Genomic DNA, 24,683 nt, shown 5'->3' with positions numbered 1-24,683 from the left:
GCTACTCGCCCTTTTGATATGTTTTTAAATTATTGACGGCATTGACCAAGCTTTATAATGAACATGGTCTGCTTTCCCGTCTACATTCTTTTGCTGCGGATGCGGTAGATTGATCGAGGCTAGAGCTGTCAAAACTCAAAACCAATCCGTGATAACATGCTCATAAAATTTCATCTCAATCCAATTCAAAAAAGTAAAAATTAATAATTGTTTTAGAATCTTTACTATAATTCTTAATTTTTTATTGTTATAAATATTTAGTTATTGTCATTATCCTATGTCCTCTCCACTTTCCCACTATCTCCCTTGTTTAATACTCCGTATTGTATTATGAAGTAGTTATTAGGGAGTGAAAACTATAATGTAGGGATAGGGGTTAAACACTAGTGGGCAACCCACTTGCCTACACAGTTCACTAATGTATTTTTCAATCTCATTAGTGTACTTCCCGAGCTTAAGGGACATATCTACTTCCCGATCTCGTTATATTAGAAATAGACCTCTCGATCTCATTAGTAGTAAACCTCCCGACCCCGTTCTCATTATCAAATAAACTTATCGGCCTCTTTGTGTAGACTTCTCGACCTTGTCCGATCGGGACGCCAATCGAGATATGAACATCAAAACAAAGTCAACCAAATCCGAGCACAACCGACGTCGTCCATAACTAAACAATGACCACCAAGCATCCCATCACGTAGTAAAACCCCTAAGGACACGTGGCAAGCCTAGCTACACTGCATGATCTCCTTAGGACATGTTGAGCACCCGACATGTGTCCCATCTCCCATTCCTATATAAAGGACATTTATTGCACATTTGGGGAGACTTTTAGCCCCCCAATACACCACTCATCTCGGTGCCTCCCGACCTCACATAGTCGTACCGCTCATTAACTTCTCGACTGCATCAATCACCTTCATCTATTTTCCATACCTTATGTGGTCGGACCTTTATTTAACTTTCCAATCATATTATTTCACATCTAATTGAATTCGTGATCCCATTTACCCAACTCAAAATAATTTACTCTATCACATGATTTAATTTGCCATCTTTCACTTACTAAATGACGAGATAGGTCAACTAAGTCAAACCCACCTTATTTTGACAATTGCATTTATAAATCACATTAATTATTAAGTTCGTATCTTTCTATATTCACATTTTTTAAAGAAAAAGATAAAATCACCAAGTGTAAAAATTATTGGAATAAGGGTCAAATAGGCCCTCCAACTGCACACAATAATTCAATTAGGCCACTAAACTTAAAAAAAAAGCAACAATTAAATCCCTAAACTAATCATTTTTTTACAATTAGTTTAATTTGTAAGTTTTCTAGATTGTTAGCAGGTCACTTTAGATTTAAAATATTTTTTTAATTTAAAATATTTATTATTTAAAATAATTATTTAAAACTTAAAAAAAAAAAAAAAGGAAACAGATCGTCTCCGGCCATGGAGACGAAGAGTCTCTTTGTCTCCACTGCCGGAGACGAAGAGACTCTTCGTCTCCATGGCCGGAGACGATGAAGTTATCTTCGTCTCCATGGCCGGAGACGAAGAGTCTCTTCGTCTCCGGCCGGCCAGAGACGAAGAGGTCTCCGGTCGGCCAGAGACGAAGTGGAGACGAGGAGACTCTTCGTCTCCATGGCCGGAGACCATGAAGTTATCTACGTCTCCATGGCCGGAGACGAAGAGTCTCTTCGTCTCCGGCCATGGAGACGAAGATAACTTCTTCGTCTCCGGCCATGGAGACGAATCCATGGCCAGAGACGAAGAGGTCTCCGGCCATGGAGACGAATCCATGGCCGGAGACGATTTTCTTTTTTTTTTTTCTTTTTTTTTTTTTAAAAAAATTAAATAATTATTTTAAATAATAAAATTTTAAAAAATACTTTAAATTTAAAAAAAATATTTTAAATTAAAAGGTGACCTGCTAGCAACCTAAAAAATTTATAAATTAGATTAATTGCAAGAAAATTGTTAGTTTAGGGATCTAATTGTTATTTTTTTAGGTTCAGTGGCTTAATTGCATTATTGTGTGCAGTTAGATGGCTTATTTGACCCTTATTCCAAAATTATTTGATGTTTATTTTATGATGTGATATAATCAAACTAATTCTTTCACCTTTTTATCCCTTATTTTTTGGGTCATCGTCTTCCTTGGAGTAATTATTATTATTCAAACAGATGAACCTGGACATACAATAGGTCTACATACAACAGCACTTGGAGCCCAAATATCTTGATGTTATTATGATATATATATTAATCAATGCTTCATGCTTTCCACTACTTTCCAAACTAATATTCACAGTTTTTGTTCTTATACTAAAAATTAACAAGCCAGCTGATCTCTGATTGGAGTGATCGCTTCAAAGACCGGCAACCTTCTTGATCTGGGTGGACCCCACTCGCTCATCACCCCATCGAGCTCACCGAGAAAGTCGTCGTCCAGCTCCAGCCCGAGCCCGGGACCGGGAAGGTTTTGCATGAAGCATGGGGGCTGTACCGAGTCCAACTCCGAAACCAATTCCTCGAGCCGGGCTCTCGTTTTGGGTTCGTCCGACCCCGGGTATCTGCCGCTCGATACTTGTTCCACAAAGAATCGGGCCTCGTCGTGCCGGGATTGTTTGATCAGGCAGTAGGCCAGGTTGCACGCTTTGTTGCCGTCGGCGTCGATCATTTGGGCCTTGCGGTATATCACTTCTGCCGTTATGAAGTTGGACTTCATCATATAGGCCCACCCCAAACTACCCTGCATCGTGTAATAAATACTCCGTACTTAGTTAATGTTAATCAAAATGAATTAGTAGCAAATCAATAACCAATCATGCATAATATAAAATTAATTAGTTTATCCTTTAGAGCCTGCAATCATTATTTTACAAATTGATTAATTCAACACTCGAAATTTCAGAACTCTTTTTTAGTGTGTTCCAGCTTATGTCTTTTTGAAAATATCGACGATCTCACATTATATGTAATTTGTTTTTCGTTCCTTGTTCTTTGTCTTTTTCGATGAATTTATAAAAACAAAAGTTTTCACTTAAGATAAAGTATTTTCTAATTTAACAAATTATGAAAATGAAAAATATATTATTTAATGATTTTCTTTTTTAGAGCAAGGGAAGAGCTAGGGTGGTTGGTTATTGAGTTAAGGAAACAATTAATAACCTAACGCACCAGTATTCTGGCTGTCTCTTGCTGGACGGAAACCTGAAACTTTTTGCCATGGGAGCGAGCTGTCTTGGTTGGTCTGCCATTGAAGACCTTCCCTTGGTATATCTTTCTCAGCTTCTGCTTTAACAACACTATTTGTTCATCCACCTTCCCACATTTCTGCATATAATAAACATATGTTACTGTAATTAACAAATCACTTTAATTTGCTTATATCGTTGGTAGTTAATTAGGAGGATTAATTAACTACCTTGTACAGATCGAGAAGGACATTATCGAAGGAATCTTGGGACTGGAATGAGCAGAGACCTCGAAATGATTTGACAGCTTCAATGGCTTCTTCACAGCGATCCAGCTGTTTCATCACTACTGCCATGTCTTTTAGGGCACTCCCTACTCTATCTCCTGCGTTTATGGCCTTCCAGAACCATATTACTGCTGTTTCCAGATCCTTCTCAACCAACTATATATACACATACCAAAAAAAAAAAAATGGTTACACAAAATTGTAAACAAATTTCTAATAACACAACCTATTAAAACAATTGGTAAACAAAGTACTAATACAATTGTAAAATTGAAGGCTTAATCTGGTACGAATGCAACATGCAAGCAAATTCATATTAAGCTTACATTAGTGGATATATATATAGGTTTGCATTCATATGAGAACCATATCTTAGGTGAAAACCTGCAAACTACTGTATGAGTGCACACAATTTACTACATGAATTCACACAATCTACTACCAAACATGTCTAGACAACGATAGAGACCCTGTAGTAATTTCGTGTGCATTCTTGTAATAGATTGTGTTCACATCCTCACCTAAAGTACATGCATACATATATACATACATACATACATATTATTGATTGTATCTTAAAAAAACGAGTTTAATTACCTGAGCATACTTGGCTCGAACATAGGGACCATCGCCGGAAGGGACTTTAGGAATGGCATGAAGCGTTAGCAGAGGATGATTTACAGCTGAAGCTTCCATCTCCAGTATATTTCTCGATCTGAGTTCCCCGTGCCTTGGTGCTTACTCTTTTTGGTACCTTTTTTATTTGTATCTGATGGATGGATGAGCTAGCTAGGTAGAGTGTTGAAGATGGAGTACCTACAGAGGTAATGATGAAATGAAGAAGATAGAAACTGTGAGGCGTCGCTGTCTCTCTCAGTGTTATATAATATATAGTACTCATTCGCCTAAGTGCATTGGTGAATCTGGACATATTCCCCGTCCAAGTTCTGCCCAATATGTCCTCATTATATGTATTAGTGAAATATCATCAGATAACTACCCAATTTTTTTTTTTTTAATTTTAATTTGTTTTGAAAGAATACCCAATTATATTATAATATATAGATAACTATTGTCATATTGTAATATCAATAAAAGAAAATTTCATTTATGAGGCCTTGGAAGGTTCAAAACAGATAAAGAATTTTAAAGTATGAAATAATTAATGATTGATCGTCACGTCAAAGAATAAAATAATATAATTTCAAATAGTAAATTCTATCCAAAAACATGAAAGATATCAATGATATCTACTTTACCTTGGAATATACACACAGTTTTGCCTGTGATAACAGTGCATTTTAGAACAGACTCCTGACAAAAAGCAAGGCAAGCTTCAGATCCAACGAAGGCTATGCTTGATTGCCACCATCCTATCATGCCCTCGGCCATAGCCTCTATCACCTGAATTCGGATAGTGATTGTGGACTTTTATCGTAAATCAAAACACCCCAAATTTCTGCTTCTTCCATATCCTGAACCTATAGGAAAGCACAATAGTACAATTACTTAAGTTGAACTGTTATCTGTAATTCTGTATAGTGATATGAGTTCTAAAAACACAAATGAATATAATGAGGACATGAGGTATTGAAGAATATCTGTCAATTAATTCAAAAGTAAACCACCTCGTCCCCAGTTTGTGTACCCACTATTTGCTGCAAGAACAAGGTGCTAAATATATTAGACATATGCAGACAGTAGCACAGCAAACACACTATAATTAAATAGACTAAACTCTTGGTAAAATAGTTAGCCTACCAGTGAATTTTGGCTTGTTTGACCACTATTAATTGTTTGACGTAGTTGAATAATGTGTTTGATTAATTAGCTTTTTGTAACAACTTATTGTTCTGAAATACTAAAATTTAAAAAGCTGTACAAAAAAGTTTTTTTATCAGCTTTTTGAAAAAGTCATTTTATATGTAATCAGCTATCAGCTAACATCTAATTTACCAAACATCTTTCTACAATCAACTAGTCAAACCCATTAACCCAATCAGCTAACAACTACTCCCTCCGTCCCATTTATGTGTCTGGTTCGGTTAACGAGGCTTGATTGAAGTTATTTTTAATTAAAATTTTCATAATATTAAGTTTAATATTAATATGCAAAATTTATATATTTAGAAATTACACTAAAAGTACTATTAAACACAAAAAGTCAAATTTAAAAATAAGTAAAAAATAATAAAGAAAATAAATAAAGAAGAAATGGTTGATTTGACCAACGAATAGTAAGTAGGACATATAAAATGAAACAAATGGAGTATCACAGCTATTACCAAACACCCCCTAAATCAAATTACCTTGATACTTTCGTTGATAGTTCCCCTCATAGTCTCCCTGGAAATTCCTTTGGTACTCTCCCTGATGATTCCCATATCCACAACTGCCCCAACCCCTTCCCCTCCCTCTACTACAACCTCTTCCTTGACCATAAGAATCTATAAACGAAATTCAATTGGAGTTAAAAAGCTTATCGATATATTTTGATATGTTCACAATAAACTCCTTTCTATGTGTAGTGGGTGGGTTGCGGTCTTCACCTTCATTACCAGATTGTCTAGGAGGTTGCGGTTGTGATTGGTAGTAATATTGTTTTCCTTGTTCCACATAAGATGGAGCTTGATACCTATGCAGATAGATTTTAGTCAGCCAAAGAATAGAAGTGTATGTAGTCAATACATAAAGGAAGAAGTACAGCAAATGAGTGTTGGATATCAAAAACAGTCTCAACAAAAAGGGAACTAAATGAGCTTGCAGTCACAGGAAATGGATAATTTGAAACAATAGTTCAGGTTGTTTGTTTCAGGCAGCAAGTTCAAAACCAGAACAACCCAATGGGAATTTTTAGCTTAGGTCTGCTCTTGCTCTATCTTGGTTACTAAGAAAATCAAATCTCTAGTTCCTCTCAATCCCTATCACTCCATCCCCCTTTCGGAAGAAATTTACCCAGGAGAGTTCTCGTTCAGCGCCTCTGTAGACAAGGCGATTGATACCATGGAAACAAGGCAACTCGCTTGTCTGTTCCAATTTGTATTAAGCATCAGAAAAAGTTACCAAAGTATCAGACATTCAGACAAGCTGATAGATCTCTACAATAGCTACTACTTTGCTGATAGCCTGGCCCAGGTCTCTCCTATGCAACGAAACAAATAAACCTTAGCATTACCCAGCCAACAAAGGATCACAATAAGGTAAACCAGAGGTTGCTCATAGTTGAACGGCTCAAACCAAGAATACCAATAGACCGCTCTCAACATTACAATGTTATTACAAGATGATGACAACAACAAAATTGAACCTCAAAGCACCACAGAAATTAATACAGCTAGAGAACATCAGCAACCCAAGCACACACAGTATTCTCAGACACAATTCAGATAAACATCAAGCAATCAATAGCCCTGAGCTTAAATTAATCCAATCAAATTTAGTCATATGTTATATGGTAATTACTACTAGAAAGAGTATAGATCTATATTTTCTTCTCGCAGCCACAACTTCAGCAGTCTTCCGTTAACAGATACTGAGTAATGATTATCTATACGACAGTAAACCATTTATTTGAAACAAATAATGAGAATCGGAAACTACAGCAGCATCGAAGCATAAAAAGTACTTAAAGCATCCTAAAACTCCAAACAATAGCCGCGACTGAAATTTTCCACCAACGTGCAACACCTCAGAACACTAGACTAGGAATAATCAACAAAAAACTAAAACAGAATCACACAATTCCCTTAAACGTAAATCCTAAGCGTATTCAAACCACATTTTTGGCAGTATGCTTAAAGCGTTCAAATATAACAACGATAACAGTTGAAGTAAGGCGCGAAAAATTCAAAAGTAGATGCATGACGGAATAAGAAAGCAGAGAGGATACTTTAAGAAGATTGGCGGCATAGCTGATGAAGTTCCGGAGCAAGCCGTGGGAAGTGATGCAGATCTCATTCTCGTTAATGGCGGATTAGGGTTTGGGGTTTTCGACCTTTTGGTATCTACCCATGGCGCCTTAAACCCCGATTCGTAAGAATTTGAGAGGATTGGGGAAGGGCAATTAAAAAACAGTTAAGCAGAGTACGTTACCAAAATAACCGCCACAGGGGTCGCCTTTTAAATTTTAATTTCTCATGATTTTTTAGTTTTTTTTTTTTTTTTTTTTTTTTTTTTTTTTGCCTTTCATAATTTTTCAATTTCATTAAAATTAATTACATAAAATAATTTAAAACTGTTGTTTTTAAAAACAAATTTGATATGTATCTAACTTTTTTTATATATCACTATAATCAAAAGACGTTGACTCAAGTGAATAGAGTTTGATAAGTCACTTAAATACATAATATGTTCAGTATTCCGTTTAAATAAATTAGTCTCGTCTGAATACTTAGCAAATTTGTTTACTCAAAACTTCAAGGGTGTTAAGATTGGCCACTAGTTGTTAAATCAATAACCTAATAAGATCGACGAGTAATAAAACAATAACGGTGATATTTTGTAATGGTGCAAAGGTATGAGAATGTTCACATATCTATAACGAGTAGAGAATTTAGTTTGTGTTATCGCCAACCCAACTTATACCTCTAGGTAGGCTTAGGCGATGGAAGACAGGCGATCGAGTGTGATAGGAGGAAAGAGCATGGCTTGAGGTCAAGTGCAACTTGGCTAATTGACATGACGAATTAGTCGGGGGGAGATGTGTGGAAGCATGATTGTAAATTGCTTTAGCATGTATCAATCTTGTGTATAATATAAATATATCGGATCACTCAACTCAATAGGTATATTCGTATATTGTACTCACTTTACTACATAGATCACACTCAATCATTCTATCCAAGCAACTAAAATCTCTTGACCGACTAATTATCACTCTATCTATATACATTCACTCTACTTCGAGTCTGTTTGACAGAGCTTATAGCTTATTTTAAGTCCTAAAATAAGCTCGTAGCTTTCTAACTTTTTTTTTTTCATCTTTGTCCTTATTATTTTAAATAAATAACATCTTCTCAATTAAAATCTTTTTATCTTCTCCTTTATCCGCAACTTTCACCGCAATAATAATAATAATAATAATAATAATAATTATTATTATTATTATTATTAGGGTGAAGTGTCAAATAGCACCATGAACCAACAACGAAATGTCATCCCGCACCCTAATCTTACATAAGTGATTATTCGATTCACAAACTAAAAAAATTTGTTCACCTAACCTTTTTTACAGGTAGCCTTCAAGTTAAAGGTAATAAGTTGGTGATGTGGAGGTGATTTGACAGATACGTGTATTGTTTTTTAGATGTGGCATCCATTTAGGAGTTTAATTATTAGGCAAAATTGAAAGGCAAATTAAACATATTTAAACCATACAGAAGACTTGGTAGAAAAGTCAAAGCAATAGTGTTAATCAAAAGAAACTCACGCTCAGAAGAATTTTTCAGCTAGAAGAGGCTTGCGTTCAGAAGATGTTAGCAATTTCAATCCTTCATATCGACGTCTGAAGAAACCCTACCCATTTCTAATTCACAAATCCCTAATCGCGAAGAGAAAGCCATAATCTCAAACACAAATCCCTAATCGCATCGCTTAAGCCCTAATCTGTATTCATAATTCGAAACCCTAAATCCCTAAAGGCGACGACAATCTCCTATAGTGTGGTCCTAATCTGTATATTTACAATAAACACTAGGCTCGTACTCCATATTTACTCTAACACGTGATGAAGTTGAGGAAGAAGACATCTTGTAGAGCTGTGGGTTCGAAGGAGAAACTGGAGCTTTGCAATAGGAAGAAGAAGAAGACGACTCTGTAGCTTTTCGATAGGAAGAAGAAGACTCCCGTATACAATAGCTTTGTGATAGAAGAAGAAGACTCCGTTATAAATAAACACAATCAGCTTCCACGTCATATTTTTACCGGAGCCATGTCACCAAGGCAACAGGAAACCTGTAAAAAAGGCTAGGTGAACAAATTTTTTTAGTTTGTGAATCGAATAATCACTTATGTAAGATTAGGGTGCGGGATGACATTTCGTTGTTGGTTCATGGTGCTATTTGGCACTTCACCCTTATTATTATTATTATTATTATTATTATTATTATTATTATTATTATTATTATTATTAGATGAAGGAGATTCGCAACAATATTGCTATTTCATTATGTGATTCTAGATCATGATTATGGCATTATGCTAATAATTTTATTTCAAAATGTTAATTATTTTTTGAAGACAAAATGTTAAAGTTTAATATGTAAACAAACTAATTTAAATTTTATGAAGATGTCTTTTTTTTTTTTTGGTTTTTTTACCTTTATTAGCTTATCAGAAAGCTAATTTTATCAAACACTTTCAAGCATAACTTCTAGCTTAACAGCTCCTCAATTTTCAGCTCCTAACTTATAATTTTTCAGCTTTCAACTTCTTTTAAACTTTCAACTACTTTGTCAACTAGGTTTGCCAAACATCACCTTCACTAACAACACTATACCAAATCTCAAATCCCGAGTTTGATTTACACTATCAACTATTATCTGGAAAGATTATGCATTGAAAATGTTAAAATACAACTATTTATATATGGAGGTCAATTTGTACTCAAACTTCAATCAATGGGGAGCGTTATGCTGTGCATCCGTATGCACCATGCATGGTGCATCCGGATGCAAAAACAACGTCGTTTTGACGTCTAACTTCAAAAAAAAAAATTAGAATTTCATAACTATACATCCATAATTTCATAGCTATAAATCTAGAATTGCATAACTACACATCCATAATTTCATAACTTCAAATCCAGAATTGCATAACTACACATCCATAACTTCATAACTATACATCCAGAATTGCATAACTACACATCCATAACTTCATAAGTATAAATTCAGAATTGCATAACTACACATCCATAACTTCATAACTACACATCCAGAATTGCATAATTATACATCCAGAATTTCATAACTAAAAATCCAGAATGAGTGAACTAAAAAATGAATTACATAATGTTGTTGCTGGGAATTGAAACTGATTTTTTTTTAAAAGTAGGACGCGCGTTTTGCATGGTGCACACGGTGGCATAATTTGCCAATCAATGGGAGGTAAGGAGGTGGTTTGATGCTGATCTCTGATTTATCTCTCGGTGACACATCCAAGACCATTGGTGCTTAACACTCTTCGTGAGCCAGACTATAAAGGCTTTGGGCATTTGCTAAAACAAAACAAGAGTCGATAATATTGGGTCATTGGATCTACCTAAATATTATAATCCCAACAATATTAAATTTCTTACTCGAAATTATTTGACATTAAATTTGATCCAGCCTATCATAATCCATTTTTCTTTTCAAAAATAACAATGAGAGTGACCATTTTTGGCAGAGTATTAGCATCGTACGACCAGTCACTAATCACAACATAAATGCAGATGATTCCTAACCTCTAAATTAAAATGAGTTATCCAAATGGTTTGGATGGACCTCAGGAGCTGAAATTGTCCATTCAATCATTTTATTCGATTTTTTGGTCTCCAACTCCTGCTCTGCTTCGACCTTCATTGAAGGAATTAGGCATTATGACTTATGAGAATGTAAAATGTGCAATAAATGCTTACATCTTTGATTACAACGCAGGCACTTAACATTTCACACCATTGAATCCATCCATTTTTACATCACACTCTATATTTCTGAATAAAAATCAGGACTCCTTATTAGTCCAATGGTCACTGTCTCCACTCCAATGGTCCTGCTTTGTCTTCAGAGTTCTAGCACCACGACTGTTTAGCACAGGCAGAGAATTTACTGGTGAGATTATGAAGAAAAACCCATACTTTTCACTCATAAATTCTTGAAAGAGAGACTGATGGTGATGGAGATACTTACACTCAGAATCTGTGGTGATCCAGTTTCCTGCTCTGCAGCCTTGCTGCTCCCTACTGGCTGGAGTTGAGCTTAAAGAAAGCACGTTCCTTTTGCCTGATTGATCGTTTCTCGTTGAGGAAGCGATCGATGAAATCTCGGAATAAGTGGAGGAGATGGTGGAGCAGCTCTCCACATCCCATCTGAAGCTGATCTTGGGAGAGTCATTGCTGAGCTGATCATCATCTGGTACTGATTTTAAGGTTGTCTTGTCGCGAAAGCGAAACACCTGCACATACAGTGATCAGTTTAAGGTTTTAGGAATGCGTGTGCAGGTGAAGGGCCAAGTCCAGCACCCTGTCTCTAGAAAATGTGACAGTATAAGGAAAAAAAAGTTATGCATTTGGTACTAGTTATAGCTTTTGGCGTAGTGATAAGCGTTTAATTCTGACACAGTTCTTGGTTAAAGAACAGAATGGATGAATGACTGACCTTTCTGGCTAGGAATTTTTCACCCTTTTCTGACTTGGTTGCAGCAGCCCATCTGAGCAGCTCTTTCATCTTGGAAATGGTTTTCGTCTTGTCTTTCTTTTCGGGTTTAGGGCATTGCCGGTTGCCATTTTCTGAAGAGGATTGGGCTGTATGGTCACTGCTGATAGGCAGAACCTTAGTAGACCCTAAATGTGCACCTGAATCTGATCTGTGGCTTGGGCTTAACCCCCGCGAAAGGTTCTCTCTTTTCATGTTCATGGACCTGACAAAATGCTGCCTTCTTTGACGACTCCCCAGCCTCTTCAGATGCAGGGTGTTGTAGAAATAAGCCTTGGCAATGTCCTTTCGGCAAAGGAACTTGACCAAACTAGAACTCTTGCATTTCAGCCAGGTTTGTTCAGCTCTGTTGTTATTCAGAAAAAGTATGCCATTTGCATTCACTTCTTTATCTGAAACAGAACCATAAAAAAAGGCCAAACTTAGTATCCTAGAAAATATGGTTTTGCCAAATCCTTTATGATCAATGTTTCTCCCTTGACCTTACCTTGCTTCTTGCCAGTCTGATGCTCATGTGCAAGCTTGGACAGCCACTGAAGAATCTGGTTTATATGCACAACAGATCAGCAATGTGTAATGCAATTTTAAATTGGTCACAACCCAAGTTGGTCGGCTTCTGAGCCGGTCAACTATAGACAATTTAGACTGGTTTACTTCCTTGTGACCCTTTACGGACAAAAATCACAAGGCGAGATTTACCCAGTGGGTTTCCTCGTCACCTAAATTGGTCACAACCCAAGTTGGTCGGCCTTTGAGCCGGTCAACTATAGACAATCTAGACTGGTTTACCTCCTTGTGACCCTTTACTGACAAAAATCACAAGGCGAGATTTACCCAGTGGGTTTCCCCGTCGCCTAAATTGGTCACAACATATAATAAAGGAAAATGTTAACAAACCTGCATGTTATGATGAATATTCTAAGATGGAACTTTGACTGGGGAGTGTTGAGAGACAGATGAGACAAAATGGTCAAAAGGACAGCCCAGAAGAACTCTGTCTGTGCTGTCTGCTGTCTGTAAATTCTTAAGGCTTGTGGGAAGATGAAGAAGGCAATGTGGGAAAGATGGTGAGACAACCAGGCAATGAAGGGGGAGTATTATATATGCTAAATCATGTGGTGGGTACTAAGCAAAAGATCTTGGCTCTAATTGGGCATTATGCAAAACCAAGATGAATGAGAGTAAATGCAGTGATGCCCCTGTTGGCATCTCCCTCTGCCATACAAATGTAGGGCTGTAATTATACTTAATTGTGGTGATCAAACTGGTCCCCAGTGTATTCCTCATCCCCTACCTTCCTGGAGCCATTTACATGTTCCAAGATTTGATTCAGTTGGTAGAAGATTGATTTCATCACTCATCTTCTCAGCTTGGGATTTGATTTACAGGAAAATCCGCAATCACTAGCTGAAGATGTACTATGGGTGAAACCCGTCTTATGACCTTAGGTAGCAAAGGACTAAGAAGACCAATAGACAGCTCTCACAGGATGTACTATAGGTGAAGCCCTTATGACCCTAGGTAGCAAAGGACTAAGAAGACCAATAGACAGCTCTCACAGGATGTACTATAGGTGAAACTCATATGACCCTATGTAGCAAAGGACTAAGAAGACCAATAGACAGCTCTCACAATTATCAAACTTTGGAACTTGTCATTACTAATCAATTGTCCGACTAACTTTGGTGGAGTTGTTCCATTTTTTTTTTTAGTACTATTGACCTTGTTCCTTACTGAGGATTGAACCTCTAACCTCCTATTTGAAACGATCACTTCGTGCTACTAGACCATAATGTCATTGTCCATTTTTAGATGTACTCTGGTTCACTCAATAAAGGCTTTAAACTCACATGGGAGATGCTAGGGTTTTCATTCAATTTTGGCCTGGATTAATTGAATTTTCATGTTAGTTAACTGTTCACCGAATTGAAATACAATTTATGGAATAAACTGGGCTTTTATTTTATATAATATATAATATATTTAATGTAGTTTATATATTTATTTAGGAGAAATGACATTTTAAGTCCCCAATCATGAGCAAAGATAGATTTAGCCCTTCAATTATTTGTGATGCAAGTTTAGTCATTTACTTATTATCAAAGTGGCATATTTAGTCATCAATGGATCAAATCATCCACTTTACTATCATATTGATAACAGAAATGATCTCGAGAGATCAAATTTGTCACTTTGACAATAATTGCTGGATTAAATCTACACTTCAAATAAATATAAATAATAAAGGACTAAATCGATAAATTGATAGTAATTATATTAAGGAATAAGGGTCAAATAGGCCATCGAACTGCACACAATAAAACAATTAGGCCATTGAACTTAAAAAACCAACAATTAGGTCCCTAAACTAATCAATTTCAAACAATTCTTCCAAATTGAAGGTTTCCAACAGGTCAACAGGTCATCTCCCAAATTAATTATTTTAAAAAAAATATAAATTTTAAAAATTAATTATTTATAAATTAAAAAAAAAAAAAAAAAAAAAAAAAAAAAAAACTGGAATCCAACCGGAGACGGTTGAACCAGTTTTTTTTTTTTTTTTTTTTTTTAATAATTTAAATAATTAGTTTTTAAAATTTAAATTTTAAAAAATAATTAATTTGGAAGGATGACCTGTTGACCTGTTGGAAACCTTCAAATTGGAAGAATTGTTTGGAATTGATTAGTTTAGGGACCCAATTGTTGGTTTTTTAAGTTCAGTGGCCTAATTGTTTTATTTTGTGCAGTTCGATGGCCTATTTGACCCTTATTCCTTATATTAAAGGACTTAAAATACAAATTTTCTATTTATTTATTAATAATTCAGTTAATTTTGGTGAATTTTGATTTAAAAAAATCAATTTAACTCATAACTGAAATTTTAAAAAGCAAATGATAGTTAACTGAATCGACGTAATTCGGTAATTAACAGAGTTAATTCAATTAATGATTAACTGAAATTATTTCGATTAATCAAACTAAACACCACAGGGGATGCAATTTAAAGCAATTGTTAAAAATTAAGATTTAATTAAAATCATGCCAAAATAAATTGAAGTCTAAGAATAAAATTGAGTCATAATGCACTCGAATCGAATCATTATTAAAAGATTTTTGTTAATTTAACTAAGTCATTATAAACGTATAAAACTCATTTTTTTCTTTAATTTTTTTGATATGAGACTTTGTTAACATCCTTTTAACTCACATGGGGATGCAACTATGCAAGGCCGCTAAGCACGTGGGAGAGGATATATTATATGATTTTATCGGACAGGAGGACTTGTCACCCTGCAATGTGGCGCCTAGAATAAGGACACATTTTAGGTCACACATGGAGCATGGTGGCTATCAGACATCCTCAAACTTTAATAATATGTTACTCCGCATCATCCTCCGTCTTTCATAGTGCACATGGTTCTCTCCCAGAAAAGAAAAATTACAGTTTAAGTAAAAAATTTACAATACCATCATCATTCACAGACACTATATAGATGTAGATACTGGTTCAAATAAAGACAAAATTTTCCGTACAATCGGGATACATTGCACCATTAGATATACATAAATGTATTACATAGGCCCTGTTTGGTAAAATGGCTGTTAGCTGATAGCTGATTGTGTTAATTAGAGGGTATAAATAGTTGATAACATTAGCTGATTGTAAAAAAATATTTGGTAAATTAACTGTTAGCTGATAGCTTATTGGTATAATTTATTTTCTCAAAAAGCTAATTGAAAAAGTTGTTTGGAGTAGCTTTTTTGAATTTTAGCCTTTTGGAGTTGCAAAAAGCTAATTAACCAAACATTTATATTGATATTTTAACTAAATCAAACAATTAATAATGGTCAAATAAGTCAAAATTGCCTATAAACCAATTTTTTACCAAACAGGGCCATAATGTTCGAAAATACACCAAAATGAATGTACAAATACACCATAACTAATGGATGGGTATGACTACACGGGAAGCACTATCCACTCGGAAATCTGACACACACACACACTCTCTCTCTCTCTCTCTCTCTCTCTCTATATATATATATATATATATATATATATATATATATATATACTAGTGATCAAATGAGTTCATCCTGTTATATGCATCCGTGTAGATAAATCTGGATCATTGAATATTGAGATCAATGACTTAGATTTTGCCAACTGTGCAAATAAAGTGCACAATTGCAAAGTTGCACAATTTGTCAAATCTAAACTATTGATCTCACGTATTCAATGACTCAAATCTGTTCACACGGACTTATATAACATGGTGGGCTCAATGAGCTAAGATATTTAATACATTTGTGTTTGAACCAATTAGTGCAACAATAATGTATTACTCCTCTCCATCTATTGCCTTATGCTTAAAACTATTGATTTATGAAAAAGATCACAATCGGTATTCTATATATATATATATATATATATATATATATATATATATTGTGATGTTGGCTTTGGAATCTTAATCAACAAATAATTATCATAAAGTAAAATTAAAAAGTTAATGAGCAACTCTCATAATTAAACCTTATGCCTAAAACCTTAATTAAAAGTACAAAATAAAAAACAAAATTTGCATTATTCATAAATCATGTAGATGATTCTGGAAGCTTATAGAGTGACACTGACTGCATGAGAGTTATTAATGTCCATGAGCATTTATTACGAAATTCAAGAGAAAATTGTACAATCCTTTAGCTAAAAATATCGTGTTAAAAAATAGAAAGTGATATCGAATTAATCACTTATAAAACTTAAATAAAATTGTAAATATATTATTAATTTTTATTTTGAAATATATTATTAATTTTACTTACAATGTGGTAAGGAATATATAAATATTTAAATTAATATTCGAATCATATAGTAAATAACATACAACACATTATATAATATAATGCACCATCACTTATAAAGTCATACTTAAAAATGGAATTCACACGGTTTAATTAAGCATATTTATTTATTATATATGAAGCTAATTCATATGCTGACTGATCGACGAACTTTTATAAATGTTCCATACTCAAACTACTCTCTAAATTTTTGAGAATTCTCTCGAAAGGATCAAAGCTATTATTGTTTGCGTATATAGTCACTATTGCATGTTTGACGTCTAATTTGTTTGTTTGTCATTCCTCCTTTGTATTACATTAAAACAAAATAATATATCCTCTTAGTTGAGCTTAGGGGTGTAAATGAGCCGAGCTACTCGTGAGCCGCTCGCGAGCGACTCGGTCAAAGCTCAGCTCGAGCTCGAGCCGAACTCGAGCGGCTCGTTTAATAATCGAGCTCGAGCTGAGCCTAATTATTCTAGGCTCGTGGCTCGTCGAGCCTTATATATAATAATAATAATAATAATAATAATAATAATAATAATAATAATAATAATAATAATAATAATAATAATAATAATAATAATAATAATAATAATAATAATAATAATAATAATAATTAAATTTCTACCCTTCTAATTAGGGGTGTAAACGAGTCGAGCCGAGCTCGAGTTTGGGTTGGCTTGAGCTTGAGCTCGTTAAGGAAGGCTCAGCTCTTGCTCGAGCTCGAGCTCGGTCGAGCTCAACAACTGATGCTCGAGTTCGAGCTCGGCAATTTTCGAGCAGCTCAAGCTCGAGTTCGAGCTCGATCTTGAGCTCGATTTTGGGTTCGAGTTCGGACTTGATTTTAACATCAAATTTGACTTGTTTGATTTTAAATTCATGCTCCAATTAGAAATAAACTATTTTGTTTTATCCATACATAATTGATAGTTGTCGGCTAAGTAAATTGACAGAGACCGGAGACTACTCGAATGTCTTCGAGTCTTGTCTTCTGTCGGCTGAGTGCCTGAGCTAGGGCGTGAGGAATGGGGAGTTGGGGAAGCGTTAGAAGATTAGAAGGGTAGAAATTTAATTATTATTATTATTATTATTATTATTATTATTATTATTATTATTATTATTATTATTATTATATATAATTATATATAAGGCTCGCGAGCGGCTCGATGAGCCACGAGCCTAGAATAATTAGGCTCGGCTCGAGCTCGATTATTAAACGAGTTCGGCTCGAGCTCGATTTTGACCGAGCTTTGACCGAGTCGCTCGCGAGCGGCTCACGAGTAGCTCGGCTCATTTACACCCCTACTTCTAATCTTCTAACGCTTCCCCAACTCCCCATTCCTCACGCCCTAGCTCAGGCACTCAGCCGACAGAAGACAAGACTCGAAGACAGTCGAGTAGTCTCCGGTCTCTGTCAATTTACTTAGCCGACAACTATCAATTATGTATGGATAAAACAAAGTAGTTTATTTCTAATTGGAGCATGAATTTAAAATCAAACGGGTCAAATTTGATGTCAAAATCAAGTCCGAACTCGAACCCAAAATCGAGCTAGAACTCGAGCTCAAGATCGAGCTCGAACTGCTCGAAAATTGCCGAGCTCGAACTCGAGCATCAGTTGTTGAGCTCGACCGAGCTCGAGCTCGAGCAAGAGCTGAGCCTTCCTTAACGAGCTCAAGCTCAAGCCAACCCAAACTCGAGCTCGGCTCGACTCGTTTACACCCCTAGTTGAGCTCTTCGCATAAGTTTTCTTAGTACCGTTTACCTTTTATGTGTAATTTACAGTTTATTATATAAGAAAAATATTTATCTATTGTACACCCTCAAATAATGGTGGCTGATTTTCTTTTCACTTCAAAAATGATATTGGAATACTTTGCAATGAGGGAAAATGAAACTAATTAATGTCGATGATGAATATTTTAGACAATATAATGTATAATATTGGGGACAAAAGGAATGTTTCAATGGGCCGAGGATTTAGGATGTATGGCGCCATGCCACTCCCATTACACTGTACACATTAATTAATCACTTGACAAGTGCACAAATATATATTGTGGAATTTATGGGACAGAAGACCCGGCCAACTGCACCTACCATGCACCAAATTAGACTTTCAAAAATACTACTTAGAGAACAATACACTTACAACTTGCTACTTGTCAATTATATTTTCCAGTAACTTTTTTTTTTTTTCTTCTTCTATTATAGCCAAACAATCAATTCCCTCAAGGAGAGCCACAAATTAAAGGTACCATTTGGCTTGGCTATTCTCCGGTAATTTATTTACCCTCAATGTGTTTTATTTAACCTATGTGTCACTCATTGTTTGCATGACGGTGTTACATTGACCCAATGAATAAACGGGTCAACTAGCTAGCTTGCAAAAAAATAGACATGGACGATAATAGTGTCAAGGATTGTTTTGGCTTAGAGACAAAGGTATAATTGAGTCAAGCATGCTGACATGCATGGTTAAATTTGGGGAGCTTGTCGCTAGTCTTGTACTTGACTATGAAAGAGATTGAGACGGTTTGAAGAGCACAACTGATTGGGAATTATTATCGGTCGATTTCTTGATGAGTGATTATGGTAGGCGAAACCAATTTGACACGTATGAGAATAAAGTTGATTTGTAAAGTATGAGAGACTCTGTGATGTCGCATGGGACTTCACCAGACTTTAGCGCGTGACATATGTGTCACTACATTAGACTTTGGAAAAAATTACGTTACACGTACATATTGTGCCATTTGTGCGTGCATGAGTGGACGGGCGTGGCGTACGAGATTTTGTACACCACCCACGTTGATCATGAGGATAGTTAAGGCCAGGAAGAACAGATGGCTTTGAGGAGATGTTTGGAGTTACGTGATGGAGTTGATGGCTTTATGCGAAGGACTATAAATTGAGCGGTGGGTGGTTGCCTGGTTGGGTCTAGACTCTAGATCCTAGACTATAGATTTGATTTTATTTTATATTTTAATATTGAGAATCTTCACTTATTATTGAAATGTCGAAATATGATTCAATTATCTGAAATATTTTTAAGTCAATAAAGATGAATTATTAACTAGTTGAGTTGTATCCATAAAATGATGACTTGCAATAATTGTAATATCAATAATAATAACTCTATTAATGTTTATTATATTTGTACTAATTCAAAACTGAGACACTTTGCTATTTTTTTTTTTTTATTTGGTAAAAAAATGTTATGATACTAATTGTACTTCGTACAATAATATATTGTATTACGTATTATTGAAATAATTTTCAATAGTACGTAATAGTTCATGGTTGCCTTCTTCATAAATGTTTAACTTTAAACCTCTATTTAAATTTAGACATTGTTTATTGGCAAGCTTGATAGTTATATATATATATATATATATATATATATATATATATATATAGAGTTTAACTTTTGTAATCATCATTGGGTACAAATAATTGTTAGTGACACAAATTATTGGGTACAAATAAATTTTTTGTTTCTCATAATTAAGAACAACAAATATTAAAATTGCTCAAAAAATAATAAAGTATGATTTTCGACTTCTCGTATTAAAAAATTCTTGAGTTCAATTCTTGCAGGTATTATATATAATTCACATCATTAGAGCAGTGGTTATGAGTTTCATCTGTCGCCACAAAAAAAAATAAAATAAAATTATACTTTGACAAATTTTGAAAAAGCTCAATCAAATTACACAATATTTTTAATTTATAAAAAAATTCGTAATCATTATTTAAAAATACATTTTGAACGAAATTCACCTTATGAATTTAATCAATAAAAAACTTTGTTATTACTAAATTAACTAACTGACTAATTGAGTGGGTCCAAATTACACAAGAATTCTCTTACATGTATTTTCAAATTCTACTCCTTTCATTTTAACATGACAAACAAAAATTGACTATTTCCAGAGATATATCCATTTCAAGAAGAATGCCTGTCTTATGGATAGTGGTTACGTTGGCTGCATGCATAGAGCGTACACGCACGGTAGAATGGTAGATAAGTAGATTAGATTCGTCCGAACCGGACCGTGCTTAACCCGGTTGTACTCTCTCTCTCTCTCTCTCTCTCTCTCTCTCTCTCTCTCTCTGGCTAACTCTGCAATCATAAACTCCTCCAACCATTGAAAAGTACCACCATTTTCATCTCCATTTTATCATTTAATTTAATGTAATTTATTTGTCGTATCACCGACTGTATAAATCAGCGATTTTCTTCCTAACTTTTTCCCCCTTTTCTTCAACCCTAGTTCACAGAACGGTCCTTGTAATTCTCACGCAAAGTTCGTTTCTTAATCTGTATTTATGCTTTATATCCAATTCAACAATTGAAGCCAAAAGGACAATGAATCACATTCCCGGAACCAACTCAATTTCTAGCTGAATCGTAATTTCATTCACCCCTGATTTTCCCCTTTTTTATTTTATTTTATTTTTATTTTAATTTACTGTGCCCTAATTTTTCATCTCTGTTGTTTAACTGCAATTGACGTTTATGGATATATATGCAGATCTGCGTATATATGTAATAATGGTACGAATTGATCTGTATGGTTGATTAGGGTTTGAAATTGGAATTGGGGTTTTTAGATTGTGTTTGGATATCTGGTTATTGATTTGGAATGAAACATCTGGAATTTGTTTGCTGAAATTTTTAAGCTTTTTCAATCATTGACTTTATTTATTTTTTAATGATGTTTTATTGGATTATTAATATTAATGTTTATTAAATGCAACAAATTCTCATTCTCTTTCTTCCCCAGCCTGGCACTCCCCAGTTAACAAATTATAATTTTTAGAAAAGCTTGTTTTGGAATTTGTAACTGTTATGGTGTTCTAGGGGTTTATATAATGGGTTTATGAACTTTTTTAGCAATTAGCTATCCAGGTATTGTTGGAGGGTAAGGTTGGGTCATGTTGAACTTCAATGGTTGTACCAATAATATGGAATGACCTAAAAAATCTCCAGGTTCACTTTGAAATAAGGAATATTAACCTGCCATTACTGCAAATTGTACTGCTTTCATCATTTTTGTTTAGATGGTTTTTCTCCTCATATAAGTATGATCTGTATCATTCTTGTACACTGCTTGATTTGATCATAAGTTGACCAAATGGATTCAAAGAGTCAAATTTCCTTTCTGTTATGCAAGTTCTGTGATATTTTCTTTGTTTGTGATTAATCATACAACTAGGAATTATGGGCATTACTATTGTTTTTTTTTTTTTTTCAAATTACAACTTTAGGTTGTAAGACTCATGACTGTCACTCAAGATATAAACTAGTTATTGTACAACACAATTGTTTTGAACATACTAATTTATTGCTTGAAGGGTGAAATTCAATGTGCTGTAAAGTGGAATAAGGATCCCATAGTATTTCATTTGCCAACTCTTACCAGTGTATAAGATACAGAAGATACCAGCAGACAAGAGATTTGGTCCCTTTTCTTGGTGAGCATTTTACAATGAGTGTTATCTTTATATGCTTGAGATTATTTTCTTTTCTATGTGACACATTTTTCTTGCATAGTTTATTTTGGCTTCTATTCCTGAAGTTTCAGTTTAGAGATATATTTTTTGGGGTGGCACAATTACTTACTTATGTCACCTGCCCATACATCATGCATGACCACCATATGGTCCCTTTTCTTGGCGAGCATTTTACAATGAGTGTTATATTTATATATGCTTGAGATTATTTTCTTTTCTATGTGACACATTTTTCTTGCATAGTTTATTTTGGCTTCTATTCCTGAAGTTTCAGTTTAGAGATATATTTTTTGGGGTGGCACATTTTCTTACTTACGTCACCTGCCCATACATCATGCATGACCAGTTGACCACCATATGTGCCTACCTCTTGCTTTGCTGGGTTGTTATATAGCTTTTGTCAATTCACACTTGATGGCCATGGTTTGAAGCACTATTTCTCAATCTGTTATTAAGTGATACGCTATTTTTCCTCTTGTTAGCTTTTATACTTTTCCATCTGTATGATAGAGGTGTGCATCATAGATGTCCTAGAATTTCCCTCTGTTTTTTGTGTTCATGAGGGAGGCGTGAGTTTGTTGTCCTTTTTCTCTATATATCATCTAAATTTTGATAATTTATCCAAATTGTAGAATAATGTAATATTAATGGTTTTAGTGTTAGTAACAGTTAAACACATTACGGTGCACATAGATGGCCACTAGGAAACAAAGCATGCCAGATGAGGCAGATAAGCATTCTCTCCATAAGGAATGGGATGAAGCTTCATGCCCTATATGCATGGATCACCCACACAATGCTGTTCTTCTACTTTGTACTTCTCATGATAAAGGATGCAGATCTTACATTTGCGACACAAGCTATAGGCACTCAAACTGCCTAGATCGTTTCAAGAAAGTCACTGATGAAAAATTGTACTTGCCCTCTCCACCCACATCAACGGCTAGGATTACCTCTCCACCCAGGCTTTCTAGTAGCCCGAATTTTACTTTTCGTACTTCTGATAGAAACTCAGGCTCAAGAACATTAAGTAATTCATCGGAATCTCATGAAGAAGTGAATACATCAGTCAGTAATGCTTTGGTAACTGGTGGAGTTGCTGGAGGATCAGAAGCAAATAGAATTAATCTTACAGATAATTACATGGAGAGACGTGAAGGAACTTTAGAAGCTAGGGATGCCAGCCCAGTATGGACAAGGGGTCCTGAAGCAACAGATGTGGTTTGCCCATCAGAACCAAAATTGAACCTGAAATGCCCTATGTGTCGTGGAGACATAACGGGATGGAAGGTTGTTGGAGAAGCTAGGAAGTACCTGAATTCGAAGCCTAGAAATTGTTCCCGTGAATCATGCTCATTCGTAGGTAATTATAGGGAGCTGCGCCATCATGCAAGGAGAGTTCACCCCACAGCTCGCCCTACTGATGTTGACCCATTGAGGCAGCGGGCTTGGAGATCCCTTGAAGAACAGAGAGAATATGATGACATAATCAGTGCTATTCGAACTGCTATGCCAGGTGCTATGGTATTTGGGGATTATGTAATTGAGAATGGAGATAGGCTATCGAGTGAAAGGGGCACGGGCACAGGTGAAAGTGGCAGATTGATGAGTACTCTCTTCCTGTTTCAGATGATTGGTTCTATGGACACAATATCTGAGCTAAGAAGTGACAGATCAAGAACTTTATCCAGGCACCGACGCTCAAATGGATCTTTACCTAGGCGCCGCTTTCTTTGGGGTGAGAATCTCTTGGGTCTTCAAGATGATGATGATGATGATGACGACGATGACAATGAAGATGAGGAAGAAGATGAAGACTTGGATATAATTAGCGATGAGGTTCCTTCTAATCCAAGGAGGCGTCGTCGGTTGATGTGATCCAGGCCAGATGTAGATCAAAATTAGCCTGTCACCCTGGTAGTGCTCCCAGAATCTTGATTTAATATCTCCTATGAGATACTTCTTTCAGTTACCATTGGCCAAATGTTCATAATCTTACCCTGTTCCACTACTGTGCAGAAAGCATCCTAACCAAGATCTTCTCGCAACTCACTTCCCCAAGTTCCCAGAAATCTGCTAGCCTAAGCGAGGGGAGATCCATTTCTATATCCTTGTCTTCATACAGGCGAGGTTGTGCCTTGATTCAGACAAAATAATCGAGGTTGTTGACTTGCATTTTCAGAGCCTGGGATGCTCATGCTTCATGTTCTCCAGTCTTGTTGCATCCTAAGCTTCAAGATTTGTACATATATTCTCATTGACCATGGATTTGATTACCTCCAGTCATTGTTGATTTTGAATGTTAATCTCTTTTGTTTGTTGTGCCACCTATTTTCTGTTGCTGTTGTTAAGGATGCTTAATTGTTGATCTCATATTTTACCCATCACCCTTATGTCTGGTCTTCGTTC

The 24,683-nt window shown here is 35.3% G+C and overlaps 3 protein-coding genes across 9 annotated transcripts; 1 reads left to right on the top strand and 2 right to left on the bottom strand.

Moving 5' to 3' along the window:
• Positions 1–2,161: 2,161 nt before the first annotated feature.
• LOC109158319 (protein SULFUR DEFICIENCY-INDUCED 1-like) lies at positions 2,162–4,838 on the bottom strand. 3 transcript variants are annotated; one of them, XM_019306255.1, is made up of 5 exons: positions 4,752–4,838; positions 4,090–4,308; positions 3,436–3,648; positions 3,189–3,344; positions 2,162–2,760 (listed from the first exon to the last, which is right to left on the bottom strand). In XM_019306255.1, exons 2-5 carry the CDS (start codon positions 4,186–4,188, stop codon positions 2,341–2,343), a joined length of 888 nt encoding a protein of 295 aa, XP_019161800.1. In that variant the 5' UTR covers positions 4,189–4,308; positions 4,752–4,838; the 3' UTR covers positions 2,162–2,340. The 3 variants fall into 3 exon arrangements, with proteins under 3 accessions (XP_019161800.1, XP_019161791.1, XP_019161810.1); XM_019306246.1 differs by lacking the exon at positions 4,752–4,838 and adding an exon at positions 4,309–4,444 and having other exon boundaries at positions 4,090–4,223; XM_019306265.1 differs by lacking the exon at positions 4,752–4,838 and adding an exon at positions 4,309–4,385 and having other exon boundaries at positions 4,090–4,263.
• Positions 4,839–11,081: 6,243 nt separating this feature from the next.
• Positions 11,082–13,071, bottom strand: LOC109158333. The gene is made up of 5 exons (XM_019306278.1): positions 12,804–13,071; positions 12,394–12,448; positions 11,850–12,298; positions 11,382–11,646; positions 11,082–11,275 (listed from the first exon to the last, which is right to left on the bottom strand). Exons 1-5 carry the CDS (start codon positions 12,807–12,809, stop codon positions 11,256–11,258), a joined length of 795 nt encoding a protein of 264 aa, XP_019161823.1. The 5' UTR covers positions 12,810–13,071; the 3' UTR covers positions 11,082–11,255.
• Positions 13,072–20,795: 7,724 nt separating this feature from the next.
• LOC109161918 lies at positions 20,796–24,661 on the top strand. Of its 5 annotated transcripts, none has more exons than XM_019310505.1 (4): positions 20,796–21,168; positions 22,116–22,235; positions 22,944–24,191; positions 24,294–24,661. In XM_019310505.1, the coding sequence occupies exon 3, from the start codon at positions 22,968–22,970 to the stop codon at positions 24,150–24,152; it is 1,185 nt and encodes a 394-aa protein (XP_019166050.1). In that variant the 5' UTR covers positions 20,796–21,168; positions 22,116–22,235; positions 22,944–22,967; the 3' UTR covers positions 24,153–24,191; positions 24,294–24,661. The 5 variants fall into 5 exon arrangements, with proteins under 5 accessions (XP_019166050.1, XP_019166043.1, XP_019166056.1 ...); XM_019310498.1 differs by having other exon boundaries at positions 22,116–22,410; positions 22,622–24,191; XM_019310511.1 differs by having other exon boundaries at positions 20,834–22,235; positions 22,938–24,191.
• The last annotated feature ends 22 nt before the right edge of the window (positions 24,662–24,683 follow it).

The sequence above is a fragment of the Ipomoea nil genome, unplaced genomic scaffold (genome assembly GCF_001879475.1).
Source record: "Ipomoea nil cultivar Tokyo-kokei standard unplaced genomic scaffold, Asagao_1.1 scaffold0302, whole genome shotgun sequence".
In the NCBI taxonomy this organism is placed as follows: Eukaryota; Viridiplantae; Streptophyta; class Magnoliopsida; order Solanales; family Convolvulaceae; genus Ipomoea; species Ipomoea nil.
Note: the sequence above shows the minus strand (reverse complement) of the source record. Positions and strands in the feature narration are given on the sequence as shown.

Coding starts and splice junctions, on each gene's coding strand:
- LOC109158319 (XM_019306246.1), bottom strand. CDS start 4,423: ATGTCCAGATTCACCAATGCACTTAGGCGAATGAGTACTATATATTAT. Junction 3,649..4,089: donor TTCGAGCCAAGTATGCTCAG/GTAATTAAACTC, acceptor GTGTATATATAG/TTGGTTGAGAAGGATCTGGA. Junction 3,345..3,435: donor TCCTTCTCGATCTGTACAAG/GTAGTTAATTAA, acceptor TATTATATGCAG/AAATGTGGGAAGGTGGATGA.
- LOC109158333 (XM_019306278.1), bottom strand. Junction 12,299..12,393: donor TCAGACTGGCAAGAAGCAAG/GTAAGGTCAAGG, acceptor GTTCTGTTTCAG/ATAAAGAAGTGAATGCAAAT. Junction 11,276..11,381: donor GATCACCACAGATTCTGAGT/GTAAGTATCTCC, acceptor TGTGCTAAACAG/TCGTGGTGCTAGAACTCTGA.
- LOC109161918 (XM_019310505.1), top strand. CDS start 22,968: ATGGCCACTAGGAAACAAAGCATGCCAGATGAGGCAGATAAGCATTCT.